At 38.9% G+C, this 20631-nt stretch overlaps 4 protein-coding genes across 5 annotated transcripts in view; 3 read left to right on the top strand and 1 right to left on the bottom strand.

Moving 5' to 3' along the window:
* The first annotated feature begins 7 nt into the window (after positions 1–7).
* Positions 8–2249, top strand: LOC113068533 (thrombomodulin-like). The gene has a single exon (XM_026241268.1). The coding sequence runs from the start codon at positions 165–167 to the stop codon at positions 1704–1706; it is 1542 nt and encodes a 513-aa protein (XP_026097053.1). The 5' UTR covers positions 8–164; the 3' UTR covers positions 1707–2249.
* Positions 2250–2594: 345 nt separating this feature from the next.
* On the top strand, positions 2595–5623 carry tlr5b (toll-like receptor 5b). Its single transcript, XM_026241267.1, has 2 exons — positions 2595–2736; positions 2948–5623. The coding sequence occupies exon 2, from the start codon at positions 2958–2960 to the stop codon at positions 5592–5594; it is 2637 nt and encodes an 878-aa protein (XP_026097052.1). The 5' UTR covers positions 2595–2736; positions 2948–2957; the 3' UTR covers positions 5595–5623.
* A 1082-nt stretch (positions 5624–6705) lies between these two features.
* On the top strand, positions 6706–10313 carry tlr5a (toll-like receptor 5a). Its single transcript, XM_026241266.1, has 2 exons — positions 6706–6976; positions 7478–10313. Exons 1-2 carry the CDS (start codon positions 6966–6968, stop codon positions 10137–10139), a joined length of 2673 nt encoding a protein of 890 aa, XP_026097051.1. The 5' UTR covers positions 6706–6965; the 3' UTR covers positions 10140–10313.
* Positions 10314–11176: 863 nt separating this feature from the next.
* The window catches only part of LOC113068530 (protein dispatched homolog 1-like), a 43472-nt gene continuing 34017 nt past the window's right edge, over positions 11177–20631 (bottom strand). For both annotated transcript variants that reach the window (XM_026241265.1, XM_026241264.1), the window contains exons 3-8: positions 17686–17715; positions 16827–16950; positions 16405–16532; positions 15777–15874; positions 15262–15359; positions 11177–15159 (exon numbers count right to left, since the gene is read on the bottom strand). In XM_026241265.1, coding sequence (XP_026097050.1) covers positions 11587–15159; positions 15262–15359; positions 15777–15874; positions 16405–16532; positions 16827–16950; positions 17686–17715 — 4051 coding nt within the window. In that variant the 3' untranslated portion in view covers positions 11177–11586. The remainder of the gene's footprint in view (positions 15160–15261; positions 15360–15776; positions 15875–16404; positions 16533–16826; positions 16951–17685; positions 17716–20631) is intronic.

Genomic DNA, 20631 nt, shown 5'->3' with positions numbered 1-20631 from the left:
AGAGAGAGAGAGAGGGAGACTCTGCTGCTTCTCTGCCGGATAACACGAACTTCCTTTCCTTTCCTTTCCTCTCCTAAGTAAACGTCACTATAAATGCTGCGCAGCACACCTCTAACTCATTCACTATAACCTCAAGAAGACAGCTAAATAACAGGTCATCAGAGATGAAACACATCACAGTCATGCTGGCGCTCGTTGCTCTGAGAGTTTGTGGGGAAAACATCAGTGACGGCTATTGTGTGGATGGAAAATGCTTCGTCGTCCATGAACACAGAGCAAGTTTTGACGATGCCCAGAGCGTGTGTCAAGAGAAAGGAGGACATCTGATGACCGTGCGCACAGAGAAAACAGCCAGTGTACTCGGTGGGTTGTTGAACGGCACTTCTGGAGACTTTTGGATTGGGTTGAAACATCAGTGTTCAGACTCAAACGATGGGTTAAAGGGATACAAATGGGTTAATGGAGACAACACAACCGACTTCATCAACTGGAAAACCCACTTATCGGTTTGTTCTCCTCGGTGTGCTTCGGTGTCACATAAAGTTCTCAAATGGTCCGAAAGAGCATGCAATGACAGAATCCAGGGTTATTTGTGTGAATACGATAACCCTGGTTACTGCCCGCCGCTTAGCATCAATGCATCAGTCTCATATCAAACTCATTTCGGATTCTCAGCACAAGAAGATCTCAAAGAGATTCCAAAGTTCAGCAATGCAACACTGCAGCCGCTGAGAACGAGGCACATGTGTGTCGAAGGTGCATGGTATCAAGCACCCTGGAGTTGTGAAGCTCTTGGTGGTGGATGTGAATATAAGTGCATTCAGGAAGGGCAAATCAACACCTGCATCTGTCCTCCCGGATTTACAATCGACATCAACAACAGAGTCACATGCAACAAGCAGGATGATGACCCTTGCACGCACGCGGGATGTGAGCACACGTGCACAAGACGTGGCGAAACATTCGAGTGCAAGTGTCCCCCGGGGTTATATCTGGGTGCAGATGGGAAGTCTTGCAAAAGCTGCAACCCTGGCTTTCACATGGAAGGTGGCGTTTGCGTGGATGTTAACGAATGTGAATCTGCACCATGTGAGCACGAATGCATCAACACTGAAGGTAGCTATCACTGTGAGTGCTTTAAGGGACACATCAAGTCTGTGGAGAACATGCACAAATGTAATATGCACTGTACAGAATTTCCCTGCCCAGCTAAATGTGATTCCAACAGCAACGGCCCACAGTGTGACTGTCCTCGTGGTTTCCTACTTGAAGAGCAATTTTGCATTGACATAGATGAATGCGACAGTGATTTCTGTGACCATAAATGTGAAAATACAGTTGGAGGATTTCAATGTTCTTGCAAAGAAGGATTCGTGATTAAAGACGGAACCAAATGCATTAGAGAAAACTTTGAGGGTTCAGGCAGCTCAACGACTTTTGAGGATTTTATCCCTACGAGCAGATCCCCAACAGACATGACAGTGTCCATCTCAGCTGCCAGTCTTTTAGGAATAATGGTTTGCATTTTTCTTTGTATTCTTTTACTGGCCTGCCTCGCTCGCTCTATAATGAGACGTCTTAGTAAAATGCACCATTATGATATGGACGAAGGCCACCATGAAATCTTAAATTTTCAAGAGGTGATCATTAACAAACACTGCGTACAACAGACGTTCCCAAATAGATATCTAAAAAGAGACATTTAACGTTGGACGTCATGCAAACTGAAATGTAAATAGTACACAATAGTAAACATATCTGATTTTGTATGTAAACAAAGATATATTGGGATTAGTGCAACTTCCCTTTGCACAAGTTTGAATGTCAGTATTGCTGAATGTTGCTGCTTGAAGAGAATAAATGCTATATTTTAATATAACCTACTCTGTCTTTCTACAATCTGTGTCCAGATGTGAAGATAGACTGGAGAATATGAATGCACATTGCAGCATTAATTAACACTATTTCTAAACATTTTATTTATTTATATTATTGCCTTCCTATAGAAGTTTCTGCTGGTCTTCTGAGTAATGTAAGCCAGCTGAGACTTGTTATAGCACTTGTATATCATTGCTGTTTTGATTGTCCTCATTTGTCGAGTCGATTTGGATGAAAGCGTCTGCTTAATGGCTAAGTGTAAAAAAAAAAAAAAAGGCTAAATGTAATGTTGGTAAAGGACCCCCTCTAGTGGGTAGTAAGGAACTAGTTCAAGTGCACTTAGGTTCTTTCATAATCGTGGATCACTCGTGTATTTCTTCAAGAGTGGAAAGGGTTAATGTCCTATCATTGCAGTTGCAGTCGACTAGTTCTTGATCATTCCTGTATTGCACAATTGTATTCAGTTTCTACGTTGTTTATTTCATTATAAATAAATAAACTCAGATTCTGGTCTTCAAACGACGTTCTGAATAACAAAGTTCAATAAATTATTACTTTTAAAATATCGCTGCCGATGGAAAATCACGACCTTATTAAAGAAGCTGAAATGATTGCAGTTTTCCAGAGTTACAGAGCTCACACTCGAACTCCTTTCCGGAAAACGAATCATTGTGTCATAAGGTTATTTCCTCTTTCAGAAATGTTGGGAAACCCAAATGAAATGAAGAGAGAGGAGAACGGGGGAAGAACTCGCTATCGCCGCTATTAACTCGAGCGAGAGGACGATAGCTGTTTATTTGTTAACATTGCGTTATTGAAACTTTGCCAGAACGCTGTATGGACTGGTGATCAAACACGGTAAGACGCTGTTATTAGTCATGACTGCGTATTAGAACTTTCAAATCGCTGAATGTATCAGAGTGTATTTTTTTCCCGCGAAAACCGTCTGTGTTGTAAATGCTTTTAAGTCAGTGAAGCTTGAACTAAACAAGCAATGAGTTAGATAAACTTGACTTAAAATTAACAAATATATATTTTTAACACTAAAATGCATGTGTTTTTTCCACAGTTCTCTCAGAATGGAATATATATTTATACTGATCCTTTTTGGATTGTGCATCAACACCGAAGTAGTGAAATGCACATCAGTGTGTTCAGTTTATGGCTACGCTGCATATTGCATAAATAGAGGTCTACATCATGTCCCAGAGGTGCCTACGCATGTAAATCTAATGGATCTGAGTTTAAACAGCATTGCTGAACTCAACGAAACTTCATTTTCTCGTCTTGAAGCTCTCCAAGTCCTTAAAGTGGAGCAACAGACAACAGGACTTGTGATCAGAAACAACACGTTTAGAAGACTCTCCAATCTAATATTACTTAAACTCGACTACAACCTCTTTCTGCAAATAGAAACAGGGGCTTTTAACGGATTATACAACCTTGAGTTTCTCTCTCTCACTCATTGCAGTTTAGATGCCTCTGTTTTGTCCGGTGACGTCCTCAAACCTCTGGTGTCTCTTGAGATGCTTGTGTTACGTGATAACAACATTCACAGAATCCAGCCGGCATCGTTCTTTTTGAATATGAGGAGATTCCATGTGCTGGATCTCTCTCACAATAAAGTGAAGAGCATCTGTGAAGAAGACCTCGTCAGCTTTCAGGGTAAACATTTCACGCTTCTGCAACTGTCCTCCGTGACACTGCAAGATATGAATGAGAACTGGTTAGGATGGGACAAGTGTGGAAACCCGTTTAAGAACATGTCTGTAAATGTATTAGACCTATCTGGAAACGGCTTTAATGTTCCCATGGCAAAGCGTTTTTTTGATGCATTCACCAGTACAAAAATCCTTGGTCTCATTCTCAGTAAGAGCTACAACATGGGCAGTTCTTTTGGTCATAACAATTTCCCAGACCCAGACAAATTCACATTCAAGGGTCTCGAGGTTAGTGGCGTTAAGGTTTTCGATTTATCCCAATCACATATTTTTGCTTTGTCAGATTCCGTGTTTAGTCATTTTCCAGATCTAGAGCAAATTACGTTGGCACAGAATGAGATCAACATCATTGAAAACAATGCATTTTGGGGTTTGAATAATCTACAAAAGCTAAACCTGTCCAACAACTTCCTGGGTAGCATCGATTCGAAAACATTTCATAATCTAGAGAAACTTGAGGTGCTTGATTTGTCTTACAACCATATAAGGGTTCTCGGAGATCAATCGTTTCAGGGACTCACGAGTTTAATCAACTTAAATCTAACAGAAAATGCTCTGGAGTCAGTTAATGAATTTGCAACCCTACCAAACCTGAAGAAACTCTACTTGGGAGATAACAGTATTTCATCTTTATCTAGTTTACCCAACATTGCTAAAAATCTCACGACGCTTGACCTGGAATTCAACAGATTAAAGGACCTTTCAGATTTGTATACTATATTTCGGGAATTTCCTCAAATAGAAAATATCTTTCTTCGAGGTAACATGTTTTCGAGTTGTTATAATCAGAATCAAATAGTGGTTTCAGACAAACTACAGCTTCTTAATCTCGAGCTTTCAACAATGCAACTGATCTGGTCAGAAGGAAAATGTTTTAATGTGTTTAACGGTCTTCACCAGTTGGAACAGCTTTCTCTGGCTTCCAACGGACTCCAGTCGCTTCCCAAAGACATTTTCAAAGATCTAACTTCTTTGTTCTTTTTGGATTTGTCCTTCAACTCTTTGAAGTACCTCCCTAATGGTATATTCCCTAAAAGTCTTCAGATACTGAACCTTGAATACAACTCTATTTATTCAGTGGATCCAAACCTCTTCAGCACCCTCAGCTACCTCAGCCTGCTGAAAAACCAGTTTCGTTGTGACTGCAACCTAAGGGATTTCCAAACATGGCTAAATCAAACCAACGTAACCTTTTTTCACCCCATTGAGGATGTGACGTGTGCCAGTCCTGAGGATCAGTACATGGTCTCGGTTGTGAAATCCAGCATACAATGTGAGGATGAAGAGGATGAGAGGAGCGTTGAAAACCTGAGACTTGTGCTTTTCATTTTCTGTTCCACACTGATCATATTATTCACTGCCAGCGCCATCATTTATGTCCGTCGACGTGGCTACATCTTCAAGCTTTACAAAAAACTTTTTGCTAAACTTGTGGATGGAAAGCAACCGGAGCTCGATCCTGATCGATTCTTGTACGACGTGTATCTTTGTTTCAGTTCCAGTGATATTAAGTGGGTAGAAAGAGCGCTGTTGAAGAAGCTCGACTCTCAGTTCTCAGAGCAGAATACACTCCACTGCTGCTTTGAGGAGCGAGACTTCATACCCGGAGAGGACCAGCTTACCAACATGCGAAATGCTATCCAAAATAGTCAAAAAACCCTTTGTGTGGTGTCTGAATCTTTCCTGAAGGATGGTTGGTGCTTGGAAACCTTCAGCTTGGCACAAAAAAGGATGCAAGTGGACCTCGAAGATATTTTGGTGGTGCTTGTTGTAGGGAACATACCGCAGTACAAGCTACTGAAGTACAAGCAAGTGAGATCCTACATTGAGACCAGGAGATACCTTATGTGGCCTGATGACAGTCAGGATTTAGAGTGGTTTTATGACCAACTTTTGTATAAAATTAAAAAAGACACCAAGGTTAAGCAAGCAAATCAACCAACTGAACAAACAAAGACTGATGCAACAAATGTCCATGCAAACACAGAAGTATAATTATGGTATATATATATATATATTTTTTTTTTTATATAATTTTACATGATCAAATAATGCATAATGGAGATCTTGATTAGGTATGATTATCACATGATATATTTTTTTTCTAAATATATGATTTATAATAAATAAATAAAAATACTGTCTGTTAACATGCTGCTACTTTCAGTAAATTCAGAAAAATGGATTTGGCAATAAAATGTCACAACCTGAAAATGTTCACTTGGGGGGGGGGGGGGGGGGGGGCACTCTGATATTCAACTTGTTTCCTGAACACAAGCAAAAGGACAAAAACAAGGAAGCCACTGCAGTGAAAAGACAAAAAGATGACACAATCTGACCTTATGCTTTTGGGTAATAACGGTTTGCACATTGTTTATTACATTTATAAAGAAACCTCAAAATGGACAAATTGTGCAATTCAAGTGTTGCTCGTTGTACCTTGAACAGTTCGGAAATTGTAGCAATCACGTGTTTCAGCAAACTTCATTGAAGAACTGATCATAATATTTCTTTGGTTGACCCCACAATGCCATCTGGCATAATTTCCTGCTATAGTCCGTTCATTTTAATAAGGCCACTGTAAATCAAATAAAATACAACGAATGACATCATCATCATCGCAAAGCTAATATTAACATTTTGATTTATGTACAGAAAGCAATGATTCAGTGATACCTTCCGCAAACATAGCTGACCAAATGTTCTTTTTAAAGACAGCAGGATTAAACCATTTTGAAGCTGAGCGCTAAGGTCAGAAATAGAGGAATCTGCTATTGTATACATTAGACCTGATTTGGGGTTCAGCTAATATTTTAAGAGGGTCACATTGTATTCATATTAATACATAGCAAAACGTATTGTTCTTTTTGAATCTATAAGTTCTCTGGTTCCTACCTTTTCTTTCCAGATTAATAGTTTTTAATATTTAAAACTCCATATGCGATTTAGTAAAGAAACCGTTAGGTGAATAACGAGTCCTCCAAAGTAGTACCGTTAATATTTGAATTATAAACGCTCCCGCGGTTTTTTTTTTTTTTTTTTTTTTTTTTTGTAGGTAGGCTACCAGCACGATTCAGCAGATAGCCTAATCATGTCAACTTTATTTTTGGATTAACAATGTTCATCTTAAAATTTTGTACCAGCAGAACGTTTCGTTCTGTACTTACACTTGAAGAATCCCTTACCGGAAAATGAGTCACTAGGACAGAAAGTGATTTCCTATTTCAGAAATGTTGAGAAACACACATGAAACGAAGGAGGAGGAGAAAAGAGAGGAGGAACTCCACAATATCGCCTCACGAAACTCTTGAAAATTGACATTCAAATAACTTTAGAAACTACTAAACAGGTTAACACGATGTTTTAATGGCGAAAAGGTAAGACGCGAATCTATTAACCGGTTGTTAGTAGCCTAGTATTCATGAACTATACAGTAAAGCTCACGTGTATCAGATCATTGATAGGAAAATCTCTTAAGAATAGAATGAATTTCAAATTAAAACTTGTCTTTTTACCCCGTCTACATTCACTGGACATTGTACTATAAGCAAACAATTCGTAAAATAAACTTGTTAGTAGCTGTAGGCTGTGCTATTTGATGTCTTATTTTCAAGTTGTGTGGTTTTAGTCTTAACTGAATTATGCTTTGATTGCATTTCTTAGCTTTTTGGTGTCCACAATTGCAAACATAAAATGCACATATAGGTGAATACTATACCTGAGAAAGTACATTTTGCCATCATATAGCTACTCACCTTTGTGTTTATTTCACTGCAATGGAGAATAAAAGGAAAAATATTGTAGTAACATAACAGAATTGTCATTTTTGGTGTGAACCATTTTAACCTTTTGTTTTTTTGTTTGTTTTTTTGTTATAGTGATCTCAGAATGGCAACAAGTGACACATTATCTCTGATCTTCCTTGGGTTATGCATCAGCTCTCACATTGTGAAATGCACTTCGGTGTGTTCAGTCGACGGCTCGGTTGTCCTCTGCACACATAGAGGCCTTCAAGAGGTGCCAAAGCTGCCTACACATGCACATTACGTAGATCTGAGTAACAACAGCATTGCTGAGCTCCATGAAACATCCTTTTCTCATATTGAAGATTTACGAGTCCTCATAATGATGCACCAAACACCAAGACTTGTGATCAGAAACAATACATTCAGAAGACTTTCTAATTTAACTTCACTTCAGCTAGACTACAACCACCTGTTGCAAATGGATACAGGAGCGTTTAATGGATTATCCAACCTTAAAAACCTCTCTCTCACTCATTGCAGTTTAGATGCCTCCGTTTTGTCCGGTGATGTCCTCAAACCTCTGGTGTCTCTTGAGATGCTTGACTTAAGAAATAACAACATTCACCGAATCCAGCCGGCATCGTTCTTTTTGAATATGAGGAGTTTGCAAGTGCTGGATCTCTCTCACAATAAAGTGAAGAGCATCTGTGAAGAAGACCTCGTCAGCTTTCAGGGTAAACATTTCACGCTTCTGCAACTGTCCTCCGTGACACTGCAAGATATGAATGAGAACTGGTTAGGATGGGACAAGTGTGGAAACCCATTTAAGAACATGTCTGTAACTGAATTGGACTTATCTGGAAATGGCTTTAATGTTAACATTGCAAAGCGATTTTTTAATGCAATCAGGGCTACCAAAATCCAAAGTTTAATTTTCAGTAATATTTGCAGCCTGGGCAGATCTTCTGGTAATAATTCACAAGATCCAGACAGATTCACATTCAATGGTCTTGAGGCGAGTGGTATTAAGACGTTCGATCTGTCCAGTTCAAATATTTTTTCGCTGTCATATTCAGTATTTAGTTTTCTGCCAGATCTAGAACAAATCACACTGGCACACAGTCAGATCAACAAGATCGAAAAAAATGCATTTTTGGGAATGAGAAATTTACTACAGCTAAACCTGTCCAGAAATCTCCTGGGTATTATTGATTCTGGAACGTTTCAGAATTTAGAGAAACTTGAGGTGCTTGATTTGTCATACAATCATATATGGAGGCTTGGATATCAGTCATTTCAAGGACTTCCAAATCTACTCATCTTAAATTTAACAGGTAATTCGATCAAAAGTGCACATACATTTGCAACCCTACCAAACCTGGAGAAGCTCTACTTGGGTGTCAACAAATTTACACATGCGTTCAGTTTACTCAACATTGGTACTAACCTCAAAACCCTTTACTTGCAATTTAACAAAATATCTTCCACGTCAGAGTTCTACGCGATACTAGAAAATTTTCCTCAAATCGAGGAAATTGTTTTTCGAGGTAACGAACTTGTTTATTGCCCTGATCACGAACATAAAGTGCTTTCACAAAAAATTAAAATCCTTGATCTTGCAAATGCAGGATTGGAAGTTCTCTGGTTGGAAGGAACATGTCTAAACATATTCGACGAGCTTCACCAGTTAGAAGCGCTTTTTCTTAACTCCAACAGACTTCAGTCGCTTCCCAAAGACGTTTTCAAAGACCTCACCTCTTTGATCTTTCTGGATTTGTCCTCCAATTCTTTGAAGTACCTCCCTAATGGTATATTCCCTAAAAGTCTACAATATCTTAATCTTGAATTCAACTCCGTTTATGCAGTGGATCCAAACCTCTTCAGCACCCTCAGCTACCTCAGCCTGCTGGGAAATGATTTTAATTGTGACTGCAACCTAAGAGATTTCCAAACGTGGTTAAATCAAACTAACATAACGTTTCTTCACCCCATTGAGGATGTGACGTGTGCCAGTCCTGAGGATCAGTACATGGTCTCGGTTGTGAGATCCAGCATACAATGTGAGGATGAAGAGGATGAGAGGAGCGTTGAAAACCTGAGGCTTGTGCTTTTCATTTTCTGTTCCACACTGATCATATTATTCACTGCCAGCGCCATCATTTATGTCTGTCGACGTGGCTACATCTTCAAGCTTTACAAAAAAATCATTGCTAAACTTGTGGATGGAAAGCAACCGGAGCTCGATCCTGATCGATTCTTGTACGACGTGTATCTTTGTTTCAGTTCCAGTGATATTAAGTGGGTGGAAAGAGCGCTGTTGAAGAAGTTTGACTCTCAGTTCTCAGAGCAGAATACACTCCGCTGCTGCTTTGAGGAGCGAGACTTCATACCCGGAGAGGACCATCTTACCAACATGCGAAATGCTATCCAAAATAGTCTAAAAACCATTTGTGTGGTGTCTGAACATTTCCTGAAGGATGGTTGGTGCTTGGAAACCTTCAACCTGGCTCAGTGCAGAATGCTAGTGGAACTTAAAGACATTTTGGTGGTGCTTGTTGTAGGGAACATACCGCAGTACAAGCTACTGAAGTACGAACAACTGAGATCCTACATTGAGACCAGGAGATACCTTCAGTGGCCCGACGACAGCCAGGATTTGGAGTGGTTTTATGACCAACTTCTGCATAAAATAAGAAACAACACCAAGGTTACACAAATAGATGCTAAAGAAAAAGACAAAGAGGTAAAAAATAATCCGGAAGCAGCAAATGTGTATGCAGACACGGCAGTGTAAATATGAAGGACCTAGTTTGGACATACCTTTCTTTGCCTGTGGTGAGGTTCTCATTCATACTACCGTGTTTGACCCACTTTCTTTAAGACGTCGACGTCTACAAAAATGAAGTGTATTATGCTTGTCACCATACTGAACTGTGTAATTATAAAAGTTTATTTTTATCATCCAAAATGTGCAGTAGCATGATCTTCTTTCTCAGTTGGTGTTAAGTTCAATGGATCTGTGACATTACAGATATGATACCTGCATTAACATGGTAATTGCTTTAATGTTTTATGTAAATGGCACACCTTTTAAAAAATAATTCTGGATTTGGCACAAAGTTTAATAAATCAAGACTGTGTGTTACAAGTCACATGTTCAAATAGCTGTGGGACACTAAACTACATGTTATATTTTTTAAATAAAACATGACTTAAAAATAATGTACTACTTTGTAAAATTATACTTTTTTATATAATTCTATTTTGCATTCAGTTATTTGAATGGACCTTGGCAAATACCAAATGGTTACTACTGCTAAAAATGACAAATGTTGGATACACCACACACACACATATTTTTATAAACTACAAATTATTTTACATTTACCAAATTTGATGTTTTATATTTAAATTATTATGATTAATAATATTATTACACACTTTAATGGTACATCCAATACTAACAAATACAAACATTAAAAAAAATGATATTTATTATTCTATATATAAAAAAAAGAACACAACCGATTCTAAAAAAAAAATGATTTAGTTAATAAATAATGTTCAGGTATGAGATACACAGTCAAGAATGTGACACTTAATATAATATTTAGTTTTCCATGTAGTATATCTGAAAAAAATCTTTTTTTTTTTTTTTTTTTTTACAATTTTCTTTTATGTAAAGTCACATAAACTGACTCAATTTCCCTGAAGTCCTGAGGCTAATGTAAATGTTTGCGCACTGCAGGAAGTGGCACTGGAAAAAAAGCAGATGACTTTGAAACGAAGCACAATGAGTCCTTCAATTCACCATCATAGAAACTACTGAAGTTTGCTTGTGAATTATTAAAAACTTTATAGGCGAAACATTCAAATCAGCATCAACAAAAAAGTGCATGACTCAAATACATACACAACACACACATAAATATATACAAGTTCATATAAATTGTGCAGGAAAATAATTCTGATTATGTTTTCTGTTCCCATGAAAAAGTTATGGCCTGTGGCCAGACATTAAAAAATGATCTAAAACAGATGTCACACAAATACTAGCAAGTGGGTAAAAATAGTGTTCTCTTAAATCAGACAAAAAGTTTGCCTTGACGTCATGTCAGGATTCCCATGCACATAATGTCAAGAAACTCTTTCCTGTCAGGAAGCAACCAGTTGCTTTTCTGTGCTAAATCTTAATATGGCAATATGTTCTGAATCTCAATCTAACGCTCTCATTCTAAATGTTAGCATAAACTCTCAGATGAGGCTTTTGAATTAATGGTAATAGCAGGCACAGTGGTTTTTGGTTTGTGAAACTCTACAGAATTGCACTTTGCTTTTACAGTCTTTTTAAAACAGTTAATTTTTTTGCGAGATAACGGCTCTGCCCTTTCATTATTGTCTTTGTTACTCAGATTGCATTTGACACTTTCTTCCGGTATCACTGGAATCGCTTCGCGAATCTCAAGACTGTCCTGCAGCAACACACAAGTGCCATTTGTTTTTATATGGTTCCATGGTATTTTTTGAGAGGTCTGGGAATTCAATGCTAGGTCTCCTGTCTTCTGTGTATCATAATTAACAGTACAGACCCGAGTTGTGTCAGGTAAAGCACAGCGCTGAACATCTGGAAACTGAATGTGAGCTGGAAAGTTCTGGCTCTCTGGTAGAGGTGAACTGGGGCCACGCACGTTGATTTGGGACCTGTCATGCACTGCATTATCGGACGACAGTGCCTGATGCAAAAGTTGCACTGCGTGCATGCTGTAGCCCCCGGGGAAACATCTGTGGGGGACTGGCCTTGATGTTTGGCTCTGTGAGCAATGTTGGAAGTTGCCAGATTTTACAAAGCAGTCAGCTGAACTGTGCATCGTATCCCGTGAGGATTGAAGGTTTTGACCCACAGGTAAGTGATTGGTCTGTTTAACAAGGCATGGGCTTTCTCGAGATTGGCAGCAAGGATGGTAGGGAGTCCTTTGTCGCTCCCTCATATACTGATGCATGGCGTTCTCACAGGTGCACCTCGTACTGTATGCATATTGATGAAGATGTGCAAGTTCTGTGCCTGATAAGCCATTTTCAATCTCAGGACTTGGTCCTTCTGGGTCGGTGCAGCTTCTCAGGGTTGAGTGTTGAGAGGTGATGCCATTGTGCAACTGTGTACATGCTTCCTGTTCCTCATCAGAGGACTTCTCTTCATTCCTGACATTCAACGCCAAGGGCTCAAGCTCATAGTGTTCGGGTTGACCCTCACTTCTGGCGTTATCTATCTGGTACTTGGCTGTGTGGCAACCACCGAGTTTACCTTGGTTCGGATTAGATTGGTTTTCAGATGTGTGCTCTGAAAAGGAATAGCACTGGAGTTTCTTTGGCAAAGGAATCTGTCCACAGGTGCCCTGGGGTCCCAAACAGCGACACATGCATTGGAAGAAAAACGTAGCAAATGCCCAACTAATGCACATGATTAGCATCAAAAACGTGCCCAGTTGAGTGTACGCCAAAACGGTGGATGGCATCATCATCGCACCGGCTACAAAGGTTGTGAGTGCTGCCATCGCTATAGCCGAGCCCATTCTGCTCAAGGAGAATACCACTTTTCCTTCCCTGTCTGGTTGTGGTGCAAGGCGGTACGCCACTCCATAATGGACAGCAAAGTCCACAGAGAGGCCTACAGCAACTGAGATAGTCACTGATTCAAGCACATTTAGTTCCCAACCCAAGAGCACCAGCGACCCAACTGTGACAAATATGGTTCCGGCGATTGATATGATGGCATAGAGGCTGATGATGATATTCCAGGTGGTCAAGAGCATAACACTGAAGGCCACTATTACCGACAGTGCCATAGCGATAAGAGTCCCATCCGATAGACTGTCCTGTAGGTCGTAGAACTCCAGGTTGCTTACAAACCATCCATAGCTCAGTCCTTCAGGAGCATCCGTCAGCTCCTTCTGAATCCAAGCATCGACTTCTCTGTAAAACTGATGCATCTTCTCGTACGCCAGAGTGAAATGGTATGTACTTCGAAACTCGAGCACAATTGCTCGAATTGTGTCATTGATGTCAAACCTTGGCCCTGGAGTCTTGCTGTCAAGGTGGTAGATAGTGCTTCGGTCAAGCTCCATAATTGCCCGTTTGATGCACAACTCAAAGACGTCTTGTCGGTAAGGGAATATGGATTGACTACAACAGGGATAGACGGAAGCTTCTTCACAGTCTTGGTTTTCCATCCATTGCTTGAAAGTCTCCATGAAGCAGCTCGTGAAGTCTTGCTCCTCGGACTGGAACACGAAGCTCTGGTTTCTAAGCTTCTGGCAGAAGTTGAGAATCCATATCTGACTCGCAGGACTCGCAATGTTGAAGGTTGTGTCAAGTGTCAGTTTACCCTTATTTTTGGGGCTAAGCGGATCTCCATTGTCGACTGGAGTAACTCCCCAAATGATGGTGATTGGCATGTGGAGGTCTTCCCCATGGTTGACCCGTTCAAACATAAAGAGTTTTTTGTACTCCGCATCGTAGCGTTCAAAAGGATGGGAAGAGCGGAAAACCTGAAACTCCGACAGCTCCAGAGAAGGAAGTTTCATCTTGGGATTGACGCAGACAACGTAGGCACCACCCGCCATCATCGCCAAGAACCACAAGAGCCACAAGTAGCGCAACTTGATCACAATGCAAGGCAAAACTTTCTCAAAGAAAATCCGGGAGGCCTCTGAGATGCTAAAAAGACACTTGTTGACTATCTGGTACAGGCTTGTCCAAAACGTCGTAGCACCCTCCGTCTGGTGGTGTTGTGACCGGGAACATGTAAAGAGGTTGACCAGGTACCTTTCATGTAGGACCACCACAGCTGGCAACCAGGTGACCATCAGTATGTAGTTAACCAGGATAGCAGTACCAGCGTACACACCAAAGCATCGGATGGCAGTGATGTTGCTCACGTAGTTGGCATAGAAGGCGGCAGCCGTGGTGAAGCTGGTGACAAACATAGAAAGTGCTGCATGGTGAAGCGTGACGCTGACTGTCTCAGACAGTTCAGAATTGGGTTTGTCAAGCTTTGTGTAGTTCCAGACATCGCAGAGGACAAATGCATCGTCTGCGCCAATTCCAACCAGTATGATGAGTGCGGTGAGGTTCATGAAGGGGAAGAAATCAAAGTTGAAGACCACACGGTACAGGAAGTACGAGACGATGAGCGAACTGATGATAGCAAACATGGTCATAAGGGTGATGAACATTGATCTCGTGTAGATGCACATGACTACCAACACGATCACAATTGCTATTGCGGGATACATGGTATCTGTCAGAAGGTAGTCCTGAAATAAGTCGTGTTTAATGCCAAATTCTATTCCTGTGATGGTCGTGATCCCGTCCGACGAGTTCCAGTTCTCAAAGTTGTCCAAGTAAATGTTCATCATCGTTTCGCCTTTCTCCGTCGGGGAGAAGAGCATGCTGTACTTGAGGTTAGGCGTGAGGTAGTCCGTGTTCTTTGGATTCAGAAAGTCTTTGTCCACCAAAAAGTGAAACATCTGATACACGGCGTTGTATTTTGTACACTTCCGTGGCACGTTGCCACACTTGAGGTCCTTCTTACGGGTCGTCATGTCCCAGCACTCGGGTCCGAGAGTGCCATTGTGGTAATACTTTGCACAGGAGCGTAGGATCTTCAGGGTGTGGGAAACATCTCGCTCTGTGATCTTTTGGCAGGAGGACTTGTTAGTAAGAACCGCTATGTAGTTCCCAAGTGTCCAGCTGGGACAACATGAGGCAGCAGTGGTGCGCTGACACAGATCCAAGTATTGGGGATGGGAACGAACCTGCAGGACCAAACATGAAAAACACCAGTAAAACTCATTTCAATCATCCCATTATTTATATGCAAGAACTATAATCAATATATGCAATGCAATGCTACATACCCGTGTATTGTCAAAATTGCACATGGATTTTATTGCCTGTACATTCCACAAGTTCTTTTCCTCTGCAGAGGCAAATACGATTCGGGAATAGCGGTCACCTGTAGAGAGACAATGATTGGTGGTTAAACACTTAGAAATAATGTACTAAAGCCGTCACTTGCACAAAAGGTACAAATAAGGCTCTAATTTGTTCAATTTAGGTACTAAAATATACCTACTATGCAATATAAATAAGGTACTGTACACATGTGGAGTACTGCCCTGGTGACAGCGTTTACTACTTTTTTTCTGAGTGTGAACAAAAGCCATCAGCCTTTCTTCATGAACCACTAGGTGGCAGATTTGATTAATGTCAACATGTTAAACTTTAATACTATGTTTGTATTTACTTTAAAACAAAGGACACATCCAATAGATCAAAAATGAGAGCACAGCTTTGCCATCACAGGTGTAAATTACATGCTAAAATAAAACAGTCACTGTTTTTACAGTAATTTTGTAAATCCAGAACTCACTTGGTACATCACAGAAGAAACTGTCTTTACTGAAATCCCACTCCGCTTGTCTTTTCTTTCGATCATAATTGTCCTTGGACCACCTGTCGACTTGGTGACTGAAAAGCAGGATAAGGAGAGTGTTTCAAATTTAAATCAGTTGTGCATGAAGAGCTAAATCATTCAAAAAACTTATATTTGTATCAAATAAAATATGCAATTTACTCTGACTATGGTCTTTATAAAATTGCTCAAATGTTGATAGTTATCCAGATAAAGCTGAGTCAGCCACCACAGATTGCATTACCATGCACTACTATTCAGCAACAAAAAAATGCACATAAAGTGGCCCCAAAAGCATCTGCATTGATCTGATTGTCAGTGCATTCAACCATAAAGTGTCTATGCTGTTTGGACACATTTGAAAGCAAAAAAGTCTCATTTCTGATGTGCATTTAAAAGATACACATTTGCAAATAAAATACAAACAGGTCATATTCCCTATTGCAAAACCAAACAAAATCCCATAGACGCAGCCATTTTGGCATGAGTCCCAATCCTCGCTTGGCTCACGTCACTCATCTAGTGCTGTTCTGGATGAATACGAACAGGAAAATGTGGTTATCAGATAAGAAGTGGACTCTGTTACCTTTTGGCCTGCTCGTCTGCGTATTTGAAGGGGTAGTTGGCCAGCGTTGCTTTGTAGCCCGTGTTCTTCACCATGTTGTTCCATGTTACAAGTCTCTGGCCTATTGCAGTGCCCCTCGGTTCGAATCCCTAATAAGAGAAATTACAACAAATCCTCACTCAAGCTGCCCATGAAATCAACATGAAACATCATAAAGTGTCATAGATTTTTCCATTAGGATCTGATCCATCTAAGATTTTATTTTGTAAGTCCAGGAATGTAACAAATTACAGAATTTGGGTTAGCTTATATATTTACTAACAAAAAAAGTTCAGAATGTAGTAATTATTATGTATCGTGGCAATGCAACTTGATGCATCATAAGTAAAAAAAAAAAAGGTCAATATATTAAAAAGTAGACTGAAACAGCTGCTCATGCTTACTTGCAGTGGATTTGAGAAATCAGGCAGGTCGGGCACGAGGATACCGACTAGGGCACAAACCACGATGAGAACGGTACACACCCCTAAAACCACCACCGGCCAATCAGCAATGAGCTCCGCATAACTGCAATTGAGGGAGATTTATACATCACATACATAAATAAGTATATCACTGTATACTACATACTGTCCAGCTTCTTCACTGTACGAGCACAGATCATGAAAACAACACTCTACATATATTTTACACATTTTAATTGACCCAAATTTGTTTACTTGAAAATGTAATATATTGTAATATTGCAATATAATTAAAAGGTGAATAATTCAAAATTCTAATGCAAGCATTTTTATACAACAAAAAAATGTTATTATAAAATTAAATATGAAATAGAATTATATATAAATATATATATATATATATAATTTTCCATTAATTAAAAATGTAATGTAATATATAATGTAATATTGCATAAGTAAATAATTGTAAATAATATTGTAAGCATTTTTATACACTAAAAAAGTAATATAATTTTTTAAATGTGTGTGTGTGTATGTGTATATATATATATATATATATATATATATATATATATATATATATATATATATATATATATATATAATTTTTTTTTTATTGTATAATACTTTTATTGGCATTTAAAATTTACATTTTGTAAAAATACTTTAGTCTTAATTTTATTAATTTATCATTTTCCATTAACTGAAATTGTAATGTAATGTATTGTAATAGATAAGTCAAGTAATAAAACATACAAAAATATTTTTTTTAAATGTAATTATTTTAAATGACAACAAAAATGATCTAAACAAAAAATAAAAAGAGGAGTATGCTTACCTTTTGGGAAACCGGAAAGGCCTTGGAGGGCTGAAAGACAGAAGTAAAGAGCCTAAATTAAATAGCCAAACAGTGGATTAAAACTACCAGTGTGGAGAGACACGAAGCGCATATTTTTAACCACATGTGGTCTAGATCTCTCCATTCAAGCACACATTCCTGTGGGGAAATCATGTTTCGTCTTCCTGCTTTTCCAAATTAAAACCATCATGGATGTTCATATTAGAGGCTCTGCTTTAACAGAGCAAAACGGCATCACCATGCATCCAATGCACAGCTGTTCTCAATCAACCCCCTTCATGCATTCATGCAATATACAGATGCATTAAAGATCCGTGCATGCAGGTGCAATGAGAGAAATGGTGCAGGATCCTCAATACTCTAAATATGAGCAGCAGTATCAGGCATCCTTGAAGAACCACAACGACAACCAACACTGCGCTCTTCTAGGAAGATTACACAGTGACGGGAGCAGTAAGGTCACAGGGCCAAGAGGTGGCTGTAATTTTCTTCCTCGTCGTCTTAAAAGGGAATCCATGGAATGCTATAATTAGTGGTTGTTATGGCACTGGAAAGCACAGATGAACAAAAGCCATTGGCAAGAGCATTTTCACCACAGGGCGACTTCTAGAGAGGCTGTAAATCCCTTTGAAAGTTCGACGGACACGTTAATACAACAACCAGATGTTGCAAGCGCAGGCTTTACAGCATCTGCATATTCGGCTCAAGGTGAGTCCCATTAGGCTTTAAAAACAGAGAGGTGCACATCCTTCTCCGAGCAATCAGAGAGAAGTACACGCAGACAGCCGTTAATCAAAAAATAAAACCAAAAGTAAATAACGAGGAGCAGATTTCCTCCACTTCCTGTGCAAGCGTTGCAAGGACGGTTCGGGGGGAAACAATGAAATGATTTATAAAGCGAACTCTCCATATTTGGGCCACAGATTCTGGAATTCAGGGGCGTGAAAGAGAAATGGTCCAAAATGGAATAACATTGATGAGATATCGGGATGGATTATTCCACTGGAGTGCAACAGTTCTTCAACGCGATTTGGGAGTTTCCCCTGGAGCTTATTATTTCATATTTAGATGTGTGCAACTTTTGTTCTCTGGTTAGGCTGAGAAGAATACAATTGGTATTCTAATCGTTTTTTGTATGCATTATTGTAAATGTTTCTTACTGGCATCAGTGGTTCTATGAATAGACATTAACATTCATGGATCATTTCCATTGTATGAAAGGCTCTATATAGTGAGGAAAAGAAGTTCTTTAGAATATTAAAATGTTCTTCACACTAAGAAAAAATAGTTATTTGGGGAAGCAAACATGGGTTATTCGTTGCATTACTGCAAAAACTACAGAAGCCGTTTCCACCACAGAATAAAAAAATAAATAAAAAGCTACTTTTTCTCAAAATTCTTTTTTTCTCAGAATTGAGTCTATTTCCCATGAGTTAAAAAATTGCATTACTTTTTATTTTATTTTATATAAACAGTATTTTGAGATGCAAACTCAGAATTCAAGTCAGAAATATGAGAAATAAACTGAGAATTGCAAGACATACTCCTGCAGAAAAATAAATCGGATTTGTGATACATAAACTAAACATTAAATTATAAAAAAATTTTTAGGAGGTTTAAACTCAGAATTCTCAGGAAAAACGTCAGAATTGTTTGATTACAAAAACTCGGGAATAAAGTCAGAACTGCGAGAAAATCTTACAATTCTGAGAAAAACAAACAACTCGGAATTCTAATATATAAAGTCTAAATTGTGAGAAAAAAGTCAGAACTATTTGATCAGAAGTTGCAGTAATGCATTTTATTCTACGAGCATATCGGATTCGGTTCAATATCTTAGGAATAATGCTTCCAAAAAAAAAAAAGACAATTTTAAAACATCACAATCATGACAGCAGGGTATTCTGCAGTTCTCATTTTGCAAATGTTACTGGATCAAGGGGTTAATTAATAAAGAAAATAGGGGAAGTGAGGTCAAACAACAGCACGGTGGGGGGGGGGGGTGAGGTCAGAGGTCAAAGAAGGGAGCAGGAAAAAATAAATGCATCACGGTTTCCATCAATTAGAATGTTTTCTGAAGGATCGTGTGACACTGAAGGCACTGAAAATTCAGCATTGATTCGTAAAAATAAATTGCATTTTAATATACATCCACATGGAAAACAGCTAATTTAAATTATAAAAATATTTCACAATTTCACTGATCAAATAAACAGAGCCTTTCATAAACAGAGTGTTCCTAATTAAGTATATAAACATTTAACAAAAGTAGCACGGTGCAGAATCTTCAGACTGAAATGGAAAATGTTTCAAACATTTGGTTTTTCATTCCTGCGATTTTAATCACAGTAACAGCAGAGCGTGTGAATGACGTGCACACATGCATCTGCTCGAGTGAAGAAACGGAGAGGTCTGGAGGTCGACTCCTGATATCTCTGCATTCTTTGCTTTGACATGTGGATATATGGACTCCAGACAGGAACACTGTGGCCAACAGTTACAAGCTGTCCAAGAAACATCTTCATTATCTATTGGCCTCCTACTGCAAGAATTTGACAGCTTAAGCTACAAACTCTGGAAAGGCGAACACAACACGCTTAAATAATGTGACACTGTGTCTTTCACATGATTTTCAGCACTTATATTTAACTTCAAGTGGAATAAATGAACAAATAAACGCACAAATTTAAAGTGTTAAGTGCTAATGCAAAAGTATATTTTGTTATTAAAGCTTATAGGTTAACTATAATGTTAATGTAACTGTTGCAAGAATCATTTGAACTGTTTGAAGCATAATTACACTCACAATTTTCATTGCCGCAGAGCAGTAGTTCTTGTGCATTCAAATAAGAATATATAAATATAAATCATTATGAATTTATTGATCCACTTTTGATTCTTATTAATGGCTTCCAAATTCTGAAA

The sequence above is a fragment of the Carassius auratus genome, linkage group LG45M (assembly GCF_003368295.1).
Source record: "Carassius auratus strain Wakin linkage group LG45M, ASM336829v1, whole genome shotgun sequence".
NCBI classification, from domain to species: Eukaryota; Metazoa; Chordata; class Actinopteri; order Cypriniformes; family Cyprinidae; genus Carassius; species Carassius auratus.
This window is presented reverse-complemented; position numbering and strand designations above follow the sequence as displayed.